The sequence below is a fragment of the Myotis yumanensis genome, unplaced genomic scaffold, assembly GCF_028538775.1.
Source record: "Myotis yumanensis isolate MYYU_CA2020_CCGP unplaced genomic scaffold, mMyoYum1.0.hap1 SCAF_7, whole genome shotgun sequence".
NCBI classification, from domain to species: domain Eukaryota; kingdom Metazoa; phylum Chordata; class Mammalia; order Chiroptera; family Vespertilionidae; genus Myotis; species Myotis yumanensis.
In genome coordinates this window covers 75,304,956-75,324,362 of record NW_027223758.1, presented here as the reverse complement: position 1 = coordinate 75,324,362, position 19,407 = coordinate 75,304,956, and the positions used below count along the sequence as shown (strand labels likewise).

General features: G+C 39.3%; 1 protein-coding gene across 6 annotated transcripts in view; it reads right to left on the bottom strand.

The window, feature by feature from the left end:
* Positions 1 to 19,407, bottom strand: part of KIAA1328 (KIAA1328 ortholog) — a 160,133-nt gene that overhangs the window by 8,984 nt on the left and 131,742 nt on the right. For all 6 annotated transcript variants that reach the window (XM_070421012.1, XM_070421016.1, XM_070421014.1 and 3 more), the window contains one exon: positions 14,365 to 14,473. In XM_070421012.1, coding sequence (XP_070277113.1) covers positions 14,365 to 14,473 — 109 coding nt within the window. The remainder of the gene's footprint in view (positions 1 to 14,364; positions 14,474 to 19,407) is intronic.

The window sequence follows — 19,407 nt, the reverse complement described above, 5'->3', positions numbered from 1 at the left end:
AAAAAAAAAAAGAGTCCATTCTTCCCGTGGTAGGGCGGTGAGATCCTTGCAGCCTTCATCAAGTTATATCCAGTGCCAAGTACGTGACTGTGGTGGTTTTTGCCAGGCAGACTTCTTCCAGGGCACAGGGAAGAGACAGCCCTTGATAAGATATAGCTTCCCATCCCTTCCCTCAGCATGGACTGGCACAGTGCCCAGCTCTGGCTCTTACAAGCGCCTCAGCAGGGTGACTCAGAGCCCCATAAAGAAGAACGTCCCCAAGGTGCGACTCCCAGCATCCTTTTGTTTATTTAATGCATGACGTTCAAAAAATAATCCCAATGGCTAAGCATGCTTTTTATCTTATCTCTCCTATATATTTTTATTATTAATGTGAACATTAATCAAAAAGTTGAAAGGAAGAATTCTTCAGATATGCTAAGAAACACGACTGTAGCACGGCTTTTAAAAGCCATGCAGTTGTATACGAGGTCTGTGTGCTTTTTAGCTTGCTGTTTTGGTGTTGGGTTGGGGCCCTTCGTTCTGGCTCTAACAATGGCTCTGGTTTCCAAGTAGCCCATGTCCTGTGACAGGGGAGCTTGAAGCGGGGTCCCTATCTTAATACAAATCCCACCCACCCCAGAATCTCCCAGCTCCCCCAAAGGAAGCAGCAGCCGCTCCCGTATAATAGTAACCACTCTCCTCGGCCTGCCAAGAGGCTTCCCTTCCAAGCAAGCGTTCAGCATTCAGGGATGAGTGCCAGGCAACACGATGATGAGCCTTCAGCCTCAGTGACAATCATACTCAGAATGCAACCATGGCAGAAAGGAAATTGATGAAAGCGTGATCAGTAAACAGGTGATGTGTTGTCAATTACTCTTGAGCTCTAAGACCAACTTGGAATCATTCTTTCGTGGGGAACATTAGAATTTGTACCAAGTGGCTCATTCATATTCTCTAAGAAGCCATAGCAAAGATGTTTTGGTGAGAATATGGATCCGGAAGTCTTAAGGCTAATGAAAATAAAAATGTTCATGTATTTTGTTTTACTGTTTTTAAAGAACTATCATATATGTCTCTTCACTTTTGTGGTTGAATTCATAAAGGACAACTGAAAGAAAAAAATGACTATAGTATCTTTTTTTGAGGGGCATATGACATTAATATGAAAAGCAAATAGCTTGTGGGGAAATATGAAAATGTTAAATATATTAGAAGTGTTTATATGTCTACACACATATTCAAATATAGAAACAGTATACAAAAGTGTCCAGCTGAGTGGAAGATTAGTCAATGAGCATTTACTGCCTTTATTCTTGGTCTTCTCCATTATAAGTCTTTTTACTGATCAAGTCCTTGATGTACTCAGTGACATTCTTGGTACTATAAGGCACAATCCTGACCATTTTCCCTGAGGCAAGGCATGTAGCCTACCCTAACATGCACTCATTTTTTTCTCTGTGGTCAATAACCTCAATTTGGACTTCCAGGATGCTATCTTTTTTCTTTCTCCTGTTGTCCTCCATAAAGCAAGAGCTAATGTTTAATTTCATTTAAACATTAAAAAACATGAAAGACCCTCAGTAAACACAGGCTCGTGGAGCATAATCCAGGAAATGTAAGTTGCACCCGGTCCTCTGCCAAGCGGAAAGCCAGAGGTCCCCACAGAATCACTGTGCCTCGCGTGAATGACATGCTGCCAAACTTGCATATCTACTTAAGGTTTCTAACCACTGGCCAGTATGAAAACCCAAAGATCTGGAAGAGAAATTTCAACCATGCTGCTGTGAAACCAATTATTTCATTATTTTTGAAAATGTTCATTTTTGAAAATGTGTAAGTGTGCAATCTTGAGATAGATGCGCGTGTTCTTGTTTTAATTTTATTTCTGAACAAAGGGTAAGGTTCAGACATAGGACGGAAGGATGGAAAACATGAGGCTCCATGTGGTCAAGGGACTTTGTTAAGGTTTTGCTGCAAGTGAATGGCAGAGGCAGGTGCGGACGAATCCAGGTGTTTGGACTTTAATCCTAATGCCCCCTCCTCTAAGCCACGCTGCTTGTCTGCACTGCAAAGGTTTCACCTTGAGAAAACCAAAACACAACTAGCCACGGGCCAGAGCAGCATTCAGAGGAAGCTCTGTGATATGATGGAACACCTTACTGTTTGTCAGGAAGTTCAACAATGACCACTACAATTTAGCCTTACACCAGCTCTGTGCTCATTGCTTTACATAAACTATCTTGCCTAATGATCACGACAAGCCTATGAGGGAGATATTATTATCCCCACTTTATAGATAAATAATTTGTTCAAAACCACAGAGCAGGCATTCAAACCTTGGCCTATAAACCTAGGTGTTATAATTATTACACCTGGCTCCGAACTGTTCTGTAATGGCCTCTTTCAGCTTTATTTTCTCATAACTGTGAGGGTTACACTAGGTAACATATAAAAGGGTTTTTATAAAAGCATTAAGTGCCTAGAACAGAAAGTGACACTCAAAAGTGCTTCTTTACACTGAAGTTAAGGGAGCGTAATGCCCTTGGACCGATGAACACTCTAAAACACCAGTCCATGACCTAAAACTGAAGGATAGCAGGAACCGGCACTACTGAGCAGTGCCACAATCACAGCAGCTTTCAGAGTTCAGTGCCGGAGAAGACACACCGAGGAGACATAATCCTTCCCTATTGCTGGCTCAACAAAGAAATAACATATTTATGTCATATGCTCCAAGGGTTAGCTGAGGGTTTTTCCAACTACTTGGACTATGGGTTATAAACTTTTGAAATGGGTTTGATCCTACAAGTGGGAGTCCTTTGTTTTCTTTCTTTTTTTTTAAATCCTCACCCGAAGATATTTTTGCATTGATTTTTAGAGAGAGTGGGAGAGGGAAAGGCAGAGAAATAGCAATGTGAGAGAAACACATGGATTGGTTGCCCCCTGCATGCACCCAGATGAGGGTCCCAGCTGGGGAGGAGCAGTCTGAAGGCCGATGTTCTACCCACTGAGCAAAACCGTCTAGGGCCTTTGTTTTCTTTTAAAATACTGTTTTAAAAATTATGTAGGTAACACATTGTTATTGTAGAACATTTGGAAAATACAGAAAAGCGTGAACAATAAAATAGCTCTGTAATCCTTTTACCTACAACTTAGAAAGATTTCCTAAAGCCCCGGACTAGACGAAGTGACTAGTAAATATAAGCTGCTGTACATTTCCCCGTTCTGTGTGCTCTTCCTCTGGTAAGAATGTCGTGACAAATGTCCTCAGTAAGTCTAGTGAGACCCTCAAGGATATAAAAAAGGACCAACTAGAAATTAAGCATACACTGACTGAAATAACGAATATTATACAGAAATCCAACAGCAGACTAGAGGATCGCAAGAATCAAGTCTTTATTATTTCTACTTCCCGTTTGTTTCTGTTTTCCTAACTTACACACTCTATAAATAGAGTGTGCAAGAGAAATGGATGATTATATTAATGGCTTTTAACAGTGGGAATTATAATAACAGCCCAACATCATGGCTTAATTAAAAGCAACATCTTTTCATCAAACATGTAAGAACATTCAACTGCTCTTGGTGGTAATGTACCACTGGCAGGGAATTTCAAATCATTAACCCAACTTCAACCAGACACTTTGGAATGGCTGGGCTTTTCATCCCCCTGATTAAAGATGGAAGGCAGAGGGGCATATTTATAACTTCATATTTTTTAAACATATTCAACACATTCTTTTCTGAAGTTTTCAGATGATTCCTTTTTATTGTCATCATTTTATGTGTAGCATTTCATTAGTTTTTTAAAAAAAAATCTATATTGTTCAGATTATTACAGTTGTTCCTCTTTTTTCCCCCCATAGCTCCCCTCCACCTGGTTCCCACCCCACCCTCTGCCCTTACCCCCTCCCCACTGTCCTCATCCATAGGTGTACGATTTTTGTCCAGTCTCTTCCCACACCCTCACACCCCTTTCCCCCGAGAATTGTCAGTCCACTCCCTTTCTATGCCCCTGATTATATTATATTCACCAGTTTATTCTGTTCATCAGATTTTTTATTCACTTGATTTTTAGATTCACTTGTTGATAGATATGTATTTGTTGTTCATAATTTTTATCTTTACCTTTTTCTTCTTCTTCCTCTTCTTAAAGAATATCTTTCAGCATTTCATATAATACTGGTTTGGTGGTGGTGAACTCTTTTAGCTTTTTCTTATCTGTGAAGCTCTTTTTTTTTTTTTTTTTAAATATATTTTATTGATTTTAGAGAGGAAAGGAGCGGGGGAGAGAGAAACATCAATGATGAGAGAGAATCATTGGTTGGCTGCCTCCTGCATGCCCCCCACTGGGGATCAAGCCCGCAACCCAGGCATGTGCCCTTGGCCGGAATCTAACCCGGGAACCCTCAGTACGCAGGCCGACGCTCTGTCCACTGAGCCAAATTGGCTAGGGCATCTGTGAAGCTCTTTATCTGACCTTCAATTCTGAATGATAGCTTTGCTGGGTAGACTAATCTTGGTTGTAAGTTCTTGCTATTCATCACTTTGAATATTTCTTGCCACTCCCTTCTGGCCTGCATAGTTTCTGTTGAGAAATCAGCTGACAATCGTATGGGTACTCCCTTGTAGGTAACTAGCTGTTTTTCTCTTGCTGCTTTTAAGATTCTCTCTTTGTCTTTTGCTCTTGGCATTTTAATTATGATGTGTCTTGGTGTGGTCCTCTTTGGATTACTTTTGTTTGGGGTTCTCTTCGCTTCCTGGACTTGTAAGTCTATTTCTTTCACCAGGTAGGGGAAGTTTTCTGTCATTATTTCTCCAAATAGGTTTTCAATATCTTGCTCTCTCTTCTTCTGGCACCCCCATAATTCAGATGTTGGTATGCTTGAAGTTGTCCCAGAGGCTCCTTACACTATCTTCATATTTTTGGATTCTTATTTCTTTTCGTTTTTCCGGTTGGGTGTTTTTTGCTTCTTCGTACTTCAAATCTTTGACTTGATTCTTGCGATCCTCTAGTCTGCTGTTGGAACTCTGTATAATATTCGTTATTTCAGTCAGTGTATGCTTAATTTCTAGTTGGTCCTTTTTCATATCCTTGAGGGTCTCACTAGACTTACTGAGGGTCTCACTAAATTTACCGGGAGTTTCTAGAAAATTCTTGAAAAACCTTAAAACCGTGGTTTTGAACTCTATATCCAGTAGTTTGCTTTCCTCCATTTCTGTCATTTGTGACCTGTTTCTTTGTCTCCGAATTTTGGCTGCTTTCCTGTGTTGATAGAATGGTTTTCTGTGCTAGGTGTCCTATAGGGCCCAGTGGCTCAGCCTCCCCAATTACCTGAGGTGGACACTCTTGGTGCACCCCTTTGTGGGCTTTGTGCACAGTCTTGTTGTAGTTAAGCCTTGATTGTAGTTGGTATCACTGGGAGGAATTGACTTCCAGGCCAATTGGCTGTGAGATTCAGCTGTGTCTACGGTGGGAGAACTTCCGTACTGGAGACACCCTTATGGGGCAAGACTTTCTTCAGTGGGGCTTTGGTGCTCACTGAGTCTGCCCCCTGAGTGTGTCCCTTATGGATCTGAGGAGTTGTAATCTGGATGGTCCCACTCTGACCACTGGGTACACTGGCACTTGGATCTCTAAGGAGGTGCTAATTTAGCCTCTGCCTGAGGCTACCTAGCAGGAGGTATGGAGAGATCTTCAGATTCCTCTTCTTTGTTTTGGATTTGGAGGTGCCCAGATCAAGCCCAGCTGTGAAGCAATGCAATCTGCTGTGGGGCCTTGGGCCTTCTTTTGGATGATCTGGGTCTCTCTGACCCAGATGCAGTTTGTTAGGTAATTTTAGATTGCAAAAGGCCAGGTCACTCATATGCAAAAGCCTCTGCACACAGCTTGGGTGGGGCGGGGTCTCAGGGAATCAACAGGGCGGAGCAAACAGCTATGGCTGATCCTCAGCCCTGCCTTAAGAGGTCCCAGGTCTCAGTGGCCCACGGTAATCACTGCAAGCACCTCTGAGAGAAAGCCGCCCTTGAGTTCTGCCTGCTGCCAGAGAGTCCAGTTTCTCCCTGTATGAGTCTGGGTCCCCAGAGACTTGCCCGGAACTGGAGTCAGGGCCGTCGGGAGCTTGTGTCTCCCTCCCGATTGTGTCCTCAGTTGCCAGCCCTTTCTGCTTGAGCCTCCACACCTCTGCACTTTACTTCCGTACCTCCTCTGAGTCTCAGTGTGCTTTTCTCTTTCCTTATAGTTGTAGGATTTCCACTTAGCCAGCCTTCCTGCGGTTCTGGAGGATGTCCATTTTGTCTTTTAGTTGTATTTTTGAAGTGGTTGTGCGAGGCAGCAATTTCAGGTGTTTACCTATGCCGCCATCTTCTAGGTTTTGTTTTAATGATAGTTCAGGGCCAAGTTTTAGGAAGTTATTTGAAAAATCTAAGAAGAAATTCTATTTAATACTATTATGAGACAGATTTAATAGTCATCACATTGCAATGATATGTCATTTGTATGAACACATATTTTGAATGGATATATCTGCACATGTGTGACACGGCAGTCATGGAAGAGTAGTCAGTTGGCCACCACTCACATACACCATTTCATAGAGGCAGTGAGGCTTGCTGGTGAAAGCTGTGACATAAACCCAGGGAGTGCCATGGGCTCCAGTTGGAGGTTTGAGAGTTAGTTGAGCTTCCATCTCCCTACCTTTGGAGTAACACATTATCATTTTCTCTGCTGGGCACATGAGGGAACCTGCCTGAGTCCTCAAAATATTTGTGTAAATGTGTAGATGAGATACAGTTCGATTTTTTTTTTTAAAGTCACTGTTAGGATTCTGGGCACAAGTGAGAGAAGGCATTGCAATTTGGCTGTTGTGTGTAGTGAAACCACAGCGCCCTGTTCTCTGTAGGCTAAGTTTCCTCTTATCAAGTTATAAAACAAATTCCAACTATCAAAGTCAGTTTGCTTCCTCCTCTAAAGCAGAATTTGATCAGCTTAGTGTTTACACCTCAGAACCAAATCCAAGTCTCAGGCAGTAGGAAAGAATAAAACAATTCTGAGATTTGGGATTGGACAAGGACAGTTTAAGCCCTCTTTCCTGCTTCCTCATTGTGTGGCTTCAAGCAGCCACTCAGCTTTTCTGTTCTCATTGCCTCATTATGAGGTGGAAGAGCACTACCACATACCTCACAGGCTTGTGATGCAATTTAAACAAGACAATGAATATGAAAAACATTCTGTCAACTCTAAGGTATATGCCAAGGATTGTGAACAGGTAATTATAATTTTTGGCATTATATATTTATTACCAGCATAGTAAGAAATATGTTTCTTGAATCCTCTGTTAGCTGTCAATCCAGAATTTTGTTGTTTGAGATAAAACAGATCATTGTTAGAATTATTTACACGATTTTCCCTTCTCTGCAAATACCTCCAGCAGTACTGACTTCATTTTCTTTGGGTATATACCCAGAAGGGGAATGCTGGATATTATGTAGTCCTATTTTTAATTCTTTGAGGAACCTCCATGCTGTTTTCCATAAAAGCTATACTAGTTGAACCTCAGAGGGAAGGCGGGGGAGGGTGGGTGGGTGGGAAGAGATCAACTAAAAAATTTGTTGTGCATATACATATGCACAGCCCATGGACACAGACAATAGAGTGGTGAAGGCCTGGGGTGAGGGGGCAGGGGTGGGCTACAGGAGGTCAATGGGGGAAAAGGGGCCTTATGTAATACTTTCAATAATAAAGTTTTTTTTTAAAGCTATACCAGTTTACAGTCCCACTAAATATATAAGAGTTGTCTTTTCTCCATATCCTTCCCAATAATTGTTATCTTTTATCTTTTTTATAACAGCCATCCTAACAGGTGTGAGGTACTGTCTCACTGTGGTTTGGATTTGCATTTCCCTGATGATTTGTGATGTTGAGAATCTTTTCATATACCTGTTGGCAATTTGTATGTCGCCTTTAACAAAGGGCAGCATCCATTCATGATAAAAACTCTCAACAAAATATATAAAGAGAAAAATTTCCTTGAAACAATAATGACCATTTATAAAAAGCCCGCAGCTAATCACAATCCATGATGAAAAACTGAAAGCTTTTTCTCTAAGGCGCAGTATGAGGCAAAGATGCCTGCTCTCAATATTTCTGTGCAACGAAGTATAGGAAGTACAGCAAGAACAAGGCAAGAAAAAGAAATAAAATACATTCAAATAGTTAAGGAAGAAATAAAATTATTTCTGTAAATGACATGACTCTATATGCAGAAAACCCTAAAGACACTGCAAAACAAAAACAAAAACAAAGAAAAGCTAGTAGAACTAATAAACAAATTCACTAAATTTGCTAGACACAAAATCAACATGCAAAAATCAGTAGTGTCTCTTTACATCAAAAGTGATCTATCTGAAAAGGAAACCAAGGGGGGAAATCCCATTTATGATCCCATGAAAAAAATAACAACTAGGGAATAAATTTACCTAATGACATGAAAGATTTGTATACTGGAAACTATAAAACATTGATGAAAAGAACTGAAGATGACACAAATAAATGGAAAGATATCCCATGTAAGTAGAGAAGTGAAATAGAAATGGGCTAACTCCAGCTTCAGTTCCAAAAACTCACTAATCAGGCAGATTTGGTGAGATCTGCTTTTCTCTCTTCAATCTCATGGAAAAAAACCATAAAGAGGTCAAGAATACCAGCATTAATTCTTATGAGCCAGGGAAGAACAGAGAGAGATGAGGTCTTAGTAACCTTTTTCTTCAGAAACTGAGAATGTCATCCTATCCCTGTACACCAGGTAGGTTCTTCTGTTGATCAGTTTGGGATAATCATCACTGTGTTGTCACATGACTAAGAGAAAGAAACTCCACCAAGTCTGTTTCATTGAACAATCCCAGAAGATATTAAAGATCTTCATCTTTAATATAACATATATCAGATCTACATATCTGAATAGAAAAAACCATCAATATACAAAGGATATACAACTGCAATAGACTCTTTTTCCCAGTCAAATTTGAAAGAAAAGATTTGAAGATCCAAAGCTACATTAATGCAAATATCTGCTATTGCAAGTATACTTTTTGATTAAATTGGCATACATCAAGCACAATTAGAAAGGCTATTTATAACGAAGAAATACATAATTCTGCATCTTAATGGGGATGACAATTACAGCTGATGGTTGCTAATTAACATTACTTCTTTTGCTCTGGGGGCCAGATATTTCTTGCATGATCTTTATTGCTGGCAATGGACATACCTAATTCTGGAAGGCACAAATGGGTTATCAGTACCATTTGTGCTCATAACAAATTCATTGGTAACCTGCCCGGGTCTGGCTTCAAACTGGAGTACAGGATCAAGTAGAAGCAGTAAACTGACTCAGTATCATGACAGGAAAAGGGCTGAACTTTTTAAGTGGAGGAGCACCTACCCTCCTTGATCAGAATGACAGGGAGAGAAGCCCTCTCTAGCTCCCTCTCCAGGAGGAATGACTTGTGAGTGTTGCTTGGTTCAGCTGAGCAGAAATGCATGGCACCGTTTAGTTCAGTGGCACCACCCTTTTGTGCCAAGATGACCATGTGTTTACTCTCCTGGGCAGCTCGGGGGTGGGGTGGGGGTGTGCATGGGTGCTGGAGGCCAGAAGTGAAACAGATGCATTCGAGCTCTCAGCACAGAAAACTATAAAGCTCTCTCTGCCTGTGTTATCAATTACATATTTACTTTGTTAGCATGAGATAGATGAATATTTCTACATACAAAGGTGCCCAGCTAAAATCAGGCTAAGTGATATTAATGTCCTATGGTCAGTATTATTGAACCTCAAAAGCAATAAACTTTATGAGTCAATAAATATTACATTTGCAGCATAGTTAACATTCCTTTACTGTCTCTAGCTCTTATTACACATGGTAACTGCAAGTCTACAATACATTATTCATATTTGGGGTGTCACCAAGTGATGGATTGCTGTAGGAGAGGCTGTCCTTTAAATAAATCAACAAATAAAAATGCAAATGTTAACATTTTCAGCCACAACTTTTTCCATCTTGAATGGGGAATGAAAATTTCACATTATATTGACAGGCAGCAGAGAGAACAATTAACAGCCTACACTGTGAATGAGAAAGATGACTTTGCCACGCCTCATTTTATCACCTGCATATGGAATGATACGGGGTTTCTAGGTGTTAGCACTTTGCAGAGAACAAAGGAAAACCTGTCTCCCACTAGCATATGTCCCACACCCATATTCTCTTGCAAGACTTGCAAATTCTTGGGATTTGGGGGTGGACAGCGAAAGGTCTTTTACTCTTGTTTACCCTAGTATTACATTCAAAGATTTGTTTTGATAAAGAACAATAGGTTTTTCTTTTGCATTGAATTCCCTGTAACTGAAAAGTAGTCTATAAAAAAATGCCTTTTCTACACTTTGAAATAAAAATAATTCAAATAATCCCGATTCTGAAGTCTGGAAAGCAACCACTGTGCCTTCCTGGTAACTGATTTCATAGCACTGAATCTTTTTCAACTCTGCACTTTGTAGAATAGACCTATAACATGCCATTGTGCATGTCTAAGGACAAAACCTTGTGTGCTACACATTGTTTCTTTAGCTTTAGCTAAATGCTCATTATTTAAGAAGCTTCTGAGGATCTATATTTAGCTGGTCTGCAGTATTAAGAACCAGCAGATACAGAATCCTTTTTCCTAAGGTCCATAAATATGCGTCTTCACAGCAATTTTAACTGGCCTTGTAAAACTCTACAAAGTTGATACGGTCCATTCAGAAAATGTGTGCTGAGGATGTTCTATAAAACTCTTCCTGGGAAGCACTTGCTTTTACTTTTTCATGCTTCTCACTAAACTGAAATGCAAGAATCAAATACACATTAAAGTAGTGTTAAAGGTTCCATTTTAATCTCCAACAACAGGGAAATTCACCAAGACTGAAAACCAGGGCTCTCCCTCCTCTTTACCTGTAATTCCTCCAGAGGACTCCCTCAAGATGAGCAAGGACAGATCCTCTGAGCACAGATGTTCAGCCACAACGTTAAGCTGCTAAGGTGGGAACCCCATCAATATTGCAGAACCACAACTCACTGTAGGTCTTTGGCAAAATAACAACAGCAGCATTAAGAAGGAAAGAAGGAGTAATAAACAAAGAATGTGGTAAACTAATTAAATTTTCTTTTGGTTGTGGGTGGCCTCCAAAATAGGGAGGTTGTCTTTGTCAACTATTGTCATATTTAAGATAATGGCCTTTGGAGCCTGAAACGCTGGCTCACCTCTTATTGGCTATGTGGCCTTAGGCAAGTCACTCAGTCTCTCTGAGCCTTAGTTTCCTAATTTTTAAAGTGAGGGTGACAATAGTACCACTTCATAAGGCTGCGATGAAGATTCATTAAGTCAGATGATGCACACAAAGGGCTGGGAATACACCTGCTTAATAGATGACAGACATTATTGTCATCCTCTGTGTCATTTCCCAAAAGTTCTTTAAAATTAAAATTGTCTTAAAATTTGTATTCATCTCATAAGTTACTAGGTATTTAAGTGCTCAAACAATCATATTCCCAAGGAAAAGTAAACCAAGCCCTTTTGGTTTTGATATTTATATATTCAGCCATAAGCATATAAATGAGAGTTCGCTTATTAGATATGAGAAATCTTAATGACATATTTATTTTCCTGATTCCAAACAAGACTGATCAAATTATTAGCTCTTCATTCAAATTTCTCTGTTATAAGTAAATGTTGACAGTCCTTTAATTGTAGTACAAAATCCACTATATTTTTCAATATCAATAATTCAGTTAGTTAAATTTACAGTCCAGTGTACAGCTATTCTGTGATAAATTGGGAAGAACTTGCTGTTAAGCAGATTTTTTTTTTTAATGAAGGAGGATTAGTTGTGTTTCCATGGAAATCCTCACCAATTACCATTATCATGTTTAAAGAAAAGTACTCCATGAGCTCAACTAGCCAAATATAGATGCCAAAAAAGGCCTCTCTTCTGAGTATCAGTCATTAACACTATCAAGATTTTTCCACTCTTTATTAAATAAGCCTCAAAAATGCTCTATGGAAATAAAAGGCATCCCAAATGTAAAGGAACAAGTAAAAACTGTCACTATTTGCAGATGACATGATACTATACATAGGAAACTTTAAAGATTCCACCAAAAATATGTTACAATAAATGAAATCAGTAAAGCTGCAGGATATAAAAAATTAACACACAGAAATCAGTTGCATTTCTACACACTAATAGCATGCTACCAGAAAGAGAACTTAAGAAAACAATCTTATTTACAATTGAATAAAAATTCCTAGGAATAAATTTAAACAAGTAGGTAAAAGACCTGTACTCTGAAAACTATAAGACACTGATGAAAGAAATTGAAACAACACAAATAAATAGAAAGATAGATCAAACTCATGGATTGGAAAATTAATATTGTTAAGATGTCCATATTACCTAAAGCAATCTGCAATCCCTATCAAAATACCAATAGCATTTTTAACAGAACTAGAAAAGAGAATCCTAAAATTTGTATGGAACCACAAAAGACCCCAAATAGCCAAAACAATCTTCAGAAAGAACAAAGCTAGATTCATCATGCTCCCTGATTTCAAAGCATACTACAAAGCTACAGAAGTCAAACCAGTATGGTACTGGCATAAAAACAGATCAATGAAATAGAATACACCACTGAAAAATAAACCACACATATATGGTCAATTAATTTATGACAAAGGAAGAATATACAATGGGAAAAAGACAGTCTTTTTAATAAATGGTAATGAAAAGCTGGACAGCTATATGGGAAAGAATGAAACTGGAACACTATCTTATACCATATACAAAAATAAATTTACAATGGATTAAAGACCTGAAAACCATAAAACTCCTAGAAGAAAACATAGGCAGTAAAGTCTTTGACATTGGTCTTAGAAATATTTTTTTAAACTAGTCTCCTCAGGCAAGGGAAACAAAGCAAAAATAAATAAATGAGACTACATCAAACTAAAAAGTATTTGCAGAGTGAAGGGAACCATCAACAAAACAAAAGGCAACCTATTGAATGGGAGAAGATATTTGCAAATCATACATCCAATAAAGGGTTAGTGTCCAAAATATATAAAGAACTTATACAACTTAATGCAAAACACACACACACACACACACACACACACACACACACAACTACAGATTCTGATTAAAAAATGGGCAGAGATATTTTTTTTCCCAAAAAAAGATATACAGATGGTGAACAGACACATGAAAAGATGCTCAACATCACTAATCAGGAAAATGCAAATCAAAACTACAATGAGGTATCACCTCACACCCATCAGAATGGCTATTATCAAAAAGACAATATCAACAAACAAGTGTTGGTGAGAATTTGGAGAAAAGGGAATCCTGTTCGCTGTTTGTGGGAATGTAAATTGGTACAGTCATTATGGAAGACAGTATGGAGGTTCCTAAAAAAATTAAACATAAAATTACCATATGATATAGCAATTCCACTTCTGTGTTTTTATCTGAAGAAAAAAACCCCACTGATTTGAAGAGATATGTGCACCCCTATTCATTGCAGAATTATTTACAACAGCCAAGACATGGAAGCAATGTAGGTATCCACTGATAGATGAGTGGATAAAGAAGATGTGGTATGAAAGTAAGAAACCTTGTTATTGTTTGGGTTATATTTTGATTTTTGAAACCCCAGTGCATGAGTTCTGTCCAGATGCTGGAGGTAAGAGTGCTTGAATAAATTATTATCAATTATCTTGTGAAACACACACACACACACACTCACACACACACACGATGTGGTATATATGTAACAGAATATAGCTCAGTCATAAAAAGAATGAAACATTGCCATTTGCAACAACATGGATGGACCTAAAGGGCATTATGCTAAGTGAAGTAAGTCAGACAGAGATAAATACTGTATGATTTCCCTTATATGTGGAATTTAAAAAGCAAAGCAAACAAACAAACAAAAGAGAACAAACTCATAGATAAAGGAAACAAACTGATGGGTACAGAAAGGGGAGGGGTTGGGGTGGCAGCTGAAATAGGTGAAGGGGACTAAGAGCTACAAACTTCCAGTTAAAATAGAAATAAGTTATAAGGATATAATGTACAGCGTATGGAATACAGTCAATAACATTATAATAACTTTGTATGATGACAGATGGTAACTAGATTTATTGTTGGGATCATTTAATAATGTATATATCAAATTGCTATGATGTATACCTGAAATTAATATGATATTATACGTCAATAAAAACAAAATTTAAAAAATGCTCTTCTCTGGAGAATATTAAATCAAAGAACACCTAACGCTTACCGGGAGGATTCGTGTTGGAATGACGATGTGGTTGAGCTTAAAAGGTCCTTTTGGCTTTCCGTTGTTATAGGAGATGTGGACGCATCTTTTCTAACTCCTGTCATTGTCCCTGTATGAACGATAAAGGAAACAATTTGGGAAGTCAATAAAAAGAAATGGAAAAGCCCATTCTGAGTAATATATTAGAGATTATAGGAATTCCTAAGCTTTGAAATTAAGCATCCCCCATCCCCCCGTGAGATGAAACAATGACAGATGGAAAACTCAGCGGGTTGTTTTGATTTTGTGAGTATCAGAGATCTGCAATATCTTGTTTTAAAAAAGTACATTTGTGCAGTAACAGACTAACTAGAGCTTTTTAAAAAACCGGATTCCTCTCATATTCCTGCTGGTTTGGGTTTACTGTGAAAATGCCCAAGATGGTAGATTGCTTTATTTCATTCCCCTTAACGAACATAATAAAAGATCATTCTTCTCTTTGACAAAATAGAAGATTCCAGCACTCTATATCTCCCCCCGCCCCAAATTAAACTTATCCTGCCCCCAAAGCTTTCAAGGTAGACATGAACCTTGAATGTTTCTTTCAAAGGCTCTACACTGGCTAAAGGAAGTGTCTCACTGGAAGAGATGCTCAACTAACCAGCCTGGGCCCATTGGCCTCCGCTCCTCTCTAACAAGCAATGTGCATAACTTCTTTCCTGAAGTGCCAAAGAAGAAGAAGATATGGACATGAATATTTGTTGTGGTTGTTTGTTTCTAGTTATTAGTATTTCTAATAATAATAATTTCTCCTTCTTAATGTTATTTTCCAAACAACACAAAACGTCCCTGTCTTTTTCTGGAACGCTTATTTACAGTCTTCTTCTGATTCCTGGGAGACTACAATCCAGGCTGCTTAAGGAAGTTACTTGGGAAGATTCACTCTTTCTTTGAGAAAAGGGTGAATATTCAAATAACGCAAAGATAGCTTTGGTGTGTTGGGAATCCCAGACCCTAAAATGCCAAGCACATAGTCTGCTAACTTCAGGAACAGAACAGTTTACGTGTGACCCAGGAAATCAGAACTGGAGAAAGCAAGAGCAATCACCACGGACCCTGGCATTCTCAACTATACTCAGTATTAACTGCTCACTGTTATGGACGGATGTAAACCACTAGCCACCTAAATGCACAACTGTCTTTTGTGTACACAAACCTGTGGGACCCTCAACCCAAATCAGTACATTCTCACACTAGACATTAGTCCTCAGTCCACACAGTGCATTCAGTCAGTAAATATTTGTCAAGCACCGAACAACAGGCAAGGGCTGGTGCCAGGATTAAGCTCAAGCTTAGTTTAGGAGGAGGGGAAAGAAGGTGTGAGAGCAAGAGGATGAGTTACTCTCAACAATACAGTACTGTAAAGAATCAAAAATGACCCAAGGCAGTATACAGCAGTAACAACAGGTACAGTATGCTCAGTATGTGCCTGGCACTCTCCTCTTTTCCATATACCATATATTCTTTTATAATAAACAGTTTCATTAAAGTATAATTTGAATATCGTAAATTTTAACCATCTTAGGTGTACAGTTTGATAACAGTAGCAAATCTGTTCAGCTATGAAATCATGGGCACAACCAAGTTTTAAACATTTTTGTCATGGTATTTGCTTATTTATTTTTACAACCCAGTTTTATAATATTTCCACACACCAAAAAGGCCCCTTATGCCCATTTGTAGTTCCCTTCATCCTGACTGGTCTGTTACTGCCCTCCCCCTCCCCCCAGCTCTATCTCTATAGTTTGGCCATTTCATAAAACCCTTTGCGATAGACACTATTTTTATATCTAATTTCCAGGTAAGGAAATGAGCCATAGGGACTTACATGACCTGCCAAGGTCACAAAGCTATATGTGACGGAGCCAGCATTCCTGCACAGACACTTTGATCCAGGAGTTTTCACCATTCTGTTAGTTACTGCATATTAAATAGGATGAAAAGTCTGAGGAATTAACAAGCGAGAGAGATCACATCAGCTGTAGGGAAGACAACACAGGAGGCGGAATTTTGACAGAAGGAATAGGGAGCATGGAATTAGCAAAAGCACTAAATTAACAACCTCAAGGCTACATGTTTGGTATATCCAGGAAATATTTATTGAGCACACTATGTCCTGTACCTTGCTAATCACTTTAAATGCATTATCTCATTAGTCCTTAATTTATATTATTGTCCTCATTTTATGGAATAGGAAGTGGAAAGTGAGAAAAGGTCAAGCAGCATGTCCAGTATCACAGAGCTGCTAAGAGCAAGGCTGGGTTTTCAGTATCACAGAGCTGCTAAGAGCAAGGCTGGGTTTTAAATACAATCAAGGTCTGTACTGCAAACTCAACACTGTGCTAGCTGGCCTAAAAAATAAAACAAAACAGCAGTTATGACCATTAAAAAACAACAACTGGGCCCAGCAGGTGTGGGTCGGTGGTTGAGCATAGACCTAAGAACCAGAAGGTCATGGTTTGATTCCCAGTCAGGGCACATGCCCGGGTTTCAGGCTCGATCCCCAGTAGTGGGCAGGTAAGAGAAAGCCCATCAATGATTCTCTCTCATCATTGATGTTCCTATCTCTCTCTCCCTCTCCCTTCCTGTCTCTGAAGTCAATAAAACAACAACAAACGAACAAAAGGAACCCTAATTTGTTATGTAAATAAACATCTTTCTCTAAAAACAACAAATGGCCTTTGGAGAGATTACTTTTGTGCTAGAATTTAGAACAGAGTAAAAGAGAGAGAAGGGAGGCAGGTGAAGCCATTCGGCAAGCCTACAACTGTCTGGGCAGAGTTTGGGGATGGAGAGGAAATTAAAATAAGCACCTGAGAGCAGCAGCAACTGAGAAGGCCTTGTGGGGGAGGCGAGAAGGAAGGGCTGCCTGGGGGCGATGGAATAAATGTCTTTTTAGTCACATAGGCCTCAACATTAGTCTTATCTTTTTCTGTTTTGATACTTCCATCAAAAGTTTGGTTGAGACAGTTGACATTTGATGGGAAGAACAGAAAGAAAAACTTTTTTTTCTATTTTTTTTTTTTTTGGTCTTAAACTGTCTCCTTTATTTATTTATATTTGCAATATGAAACAGAGGCTAGGCACCAACACACCCATTCATGCCAGCCTGAGAGGGAGCTGGGTCAAGGTCACTCGGCAACTGGGCTGGACCCCAGACCCTCAGGCACTGGAGGGGGACCCCAGCTGGACCCCCACCAAGCCCCGCCCAGGGTCTGTGGGAGGCGCAGGGGTCTCGTGAGTGTGTCAGGGCCTCATGGGAATGTCACCAGAGAACCTCCGGGCCAGGTGGAAGGTCCTTGAGCTCCCGACCCAAGGGAAAGTGCAGGGAGAAAGTAAAACTTTTAACAGAAGGTCCGAGGACTTCTAATGGATCCATGTGTGTGCTTCAGGAATGTGTGGATGCCTCCTTAGTTACAATAATGTGTGTCTATTTGCTCATTCATTTTCCTGGGCAAAGGGACCAGAGCTTTCATCAAATTATGAAAGGTTATGAAGCCCAGAGAAGTTAGGAATGACTACACTGATGCACAGAGCAACACCAACGGGTAGAGATCCAGAATGTGTGAGTACTATGCCTTACAGGAACTTTATTCCTTTTTTTAAATTCTCTAGGTTCTATCACTTATTAAGTTTCTAGAAAGCCATATATCAGCTTTTAATTATATTCATTCCTTCTATAAAATTTGATTTAGTGTTTAGTAAACCAACAGTTACATACAGTTATGCATATTCATAGAATTACACATTCCTCTATATTTACACACACACACACACACACACACACACACAGACAATATACACATTTAAAAAATAAAAGTGCTGGTAAGAATATTATCCATTAGGCTGATAAATTTCATACTTAAGTATATATGTTTATATATGGGTAAATATATGTGAATACACTTATGTAAATAAACATACATTTCTGCATACACAGATAGAATTGGACATAATGATCAAGTCCTACTTACATATGGCTGGGTCTGTGTCTGCCCACCCACCAATCAATACCTCATGATAAGATAACTTCTTATAGAGTTCAATGTCTAGGAAAACTCCGGGCCCTTTGTTTTATTTTGCATTTTATAAACAGCTGAGCTACATTATACATTCAGTTTAGTTTAAAGAGTGAGTGATATAGAAAATGCCCGTGTGACCTCTTTTCAAACCCAGAAATGAAGTCCTCGTAGCTTTGCTGCCTGCGAGCCTCACCAATGTCCATCCCAGTCACCTCTTCTCCCCCTGAAACACAGGAACAAACCAGCCGCCATTCCCAGTTACAGTGGGACCTTGACTTATGAGTGTCCCGACTAATGAGTTTTTTGAGATACCAGCTGTCTCTCGGCCGATTTTTTGCATTGAGTTGACAAAGTAATTTGAGTTAACGAGCTCCTTAACGAGCTCGGTCTCGGAACGAATGAATTAAACTCGTAAGTCAAGGCCCCACTGTATTCCCTTTTTGTTCTTTACAGTTTTACCAGTGAGATATGCATCCCCTAAATGTCATTGTTTTGCTTCTTTTGAACTTTATAAAATAGAAATATGCTATATATTTTCCTTTTAAGACTTCTTTTGCTCATTATTATATTTGAGAGTTTATCTGTGCTGATGATTTACGTAGCTGCGGCTTGTTTTCTGTGCTATGTAGTGTTCCATTTATGCAATTATGATTATTTATCCATCCTAGTACTGGTGGATGTTGGGAGTGTTTCTGGTTTGAGGCTATTGAAAAGATGCTGCTGTGGCTGAGGATGCCAGTTATCCACTAAATTGCACTCTTATCCCCTCTTCCTGGGTACACAGCTAGATTACATTTCCTAGTCCCTCTCGTAATTATGTGCGGTCAGGAGGAAAACTAGTGGACAGTATATGTGCCACTTCAGGTCTGTCCTATAATAACCTTTCACATGTACTTTTTCATACCCTTCCTTGTCCTTGCTGACCTGCTATGGCAGGGCCAACCAACAGTTTCCTGTAAAGGTCAGATGGTAAATGTGCTGG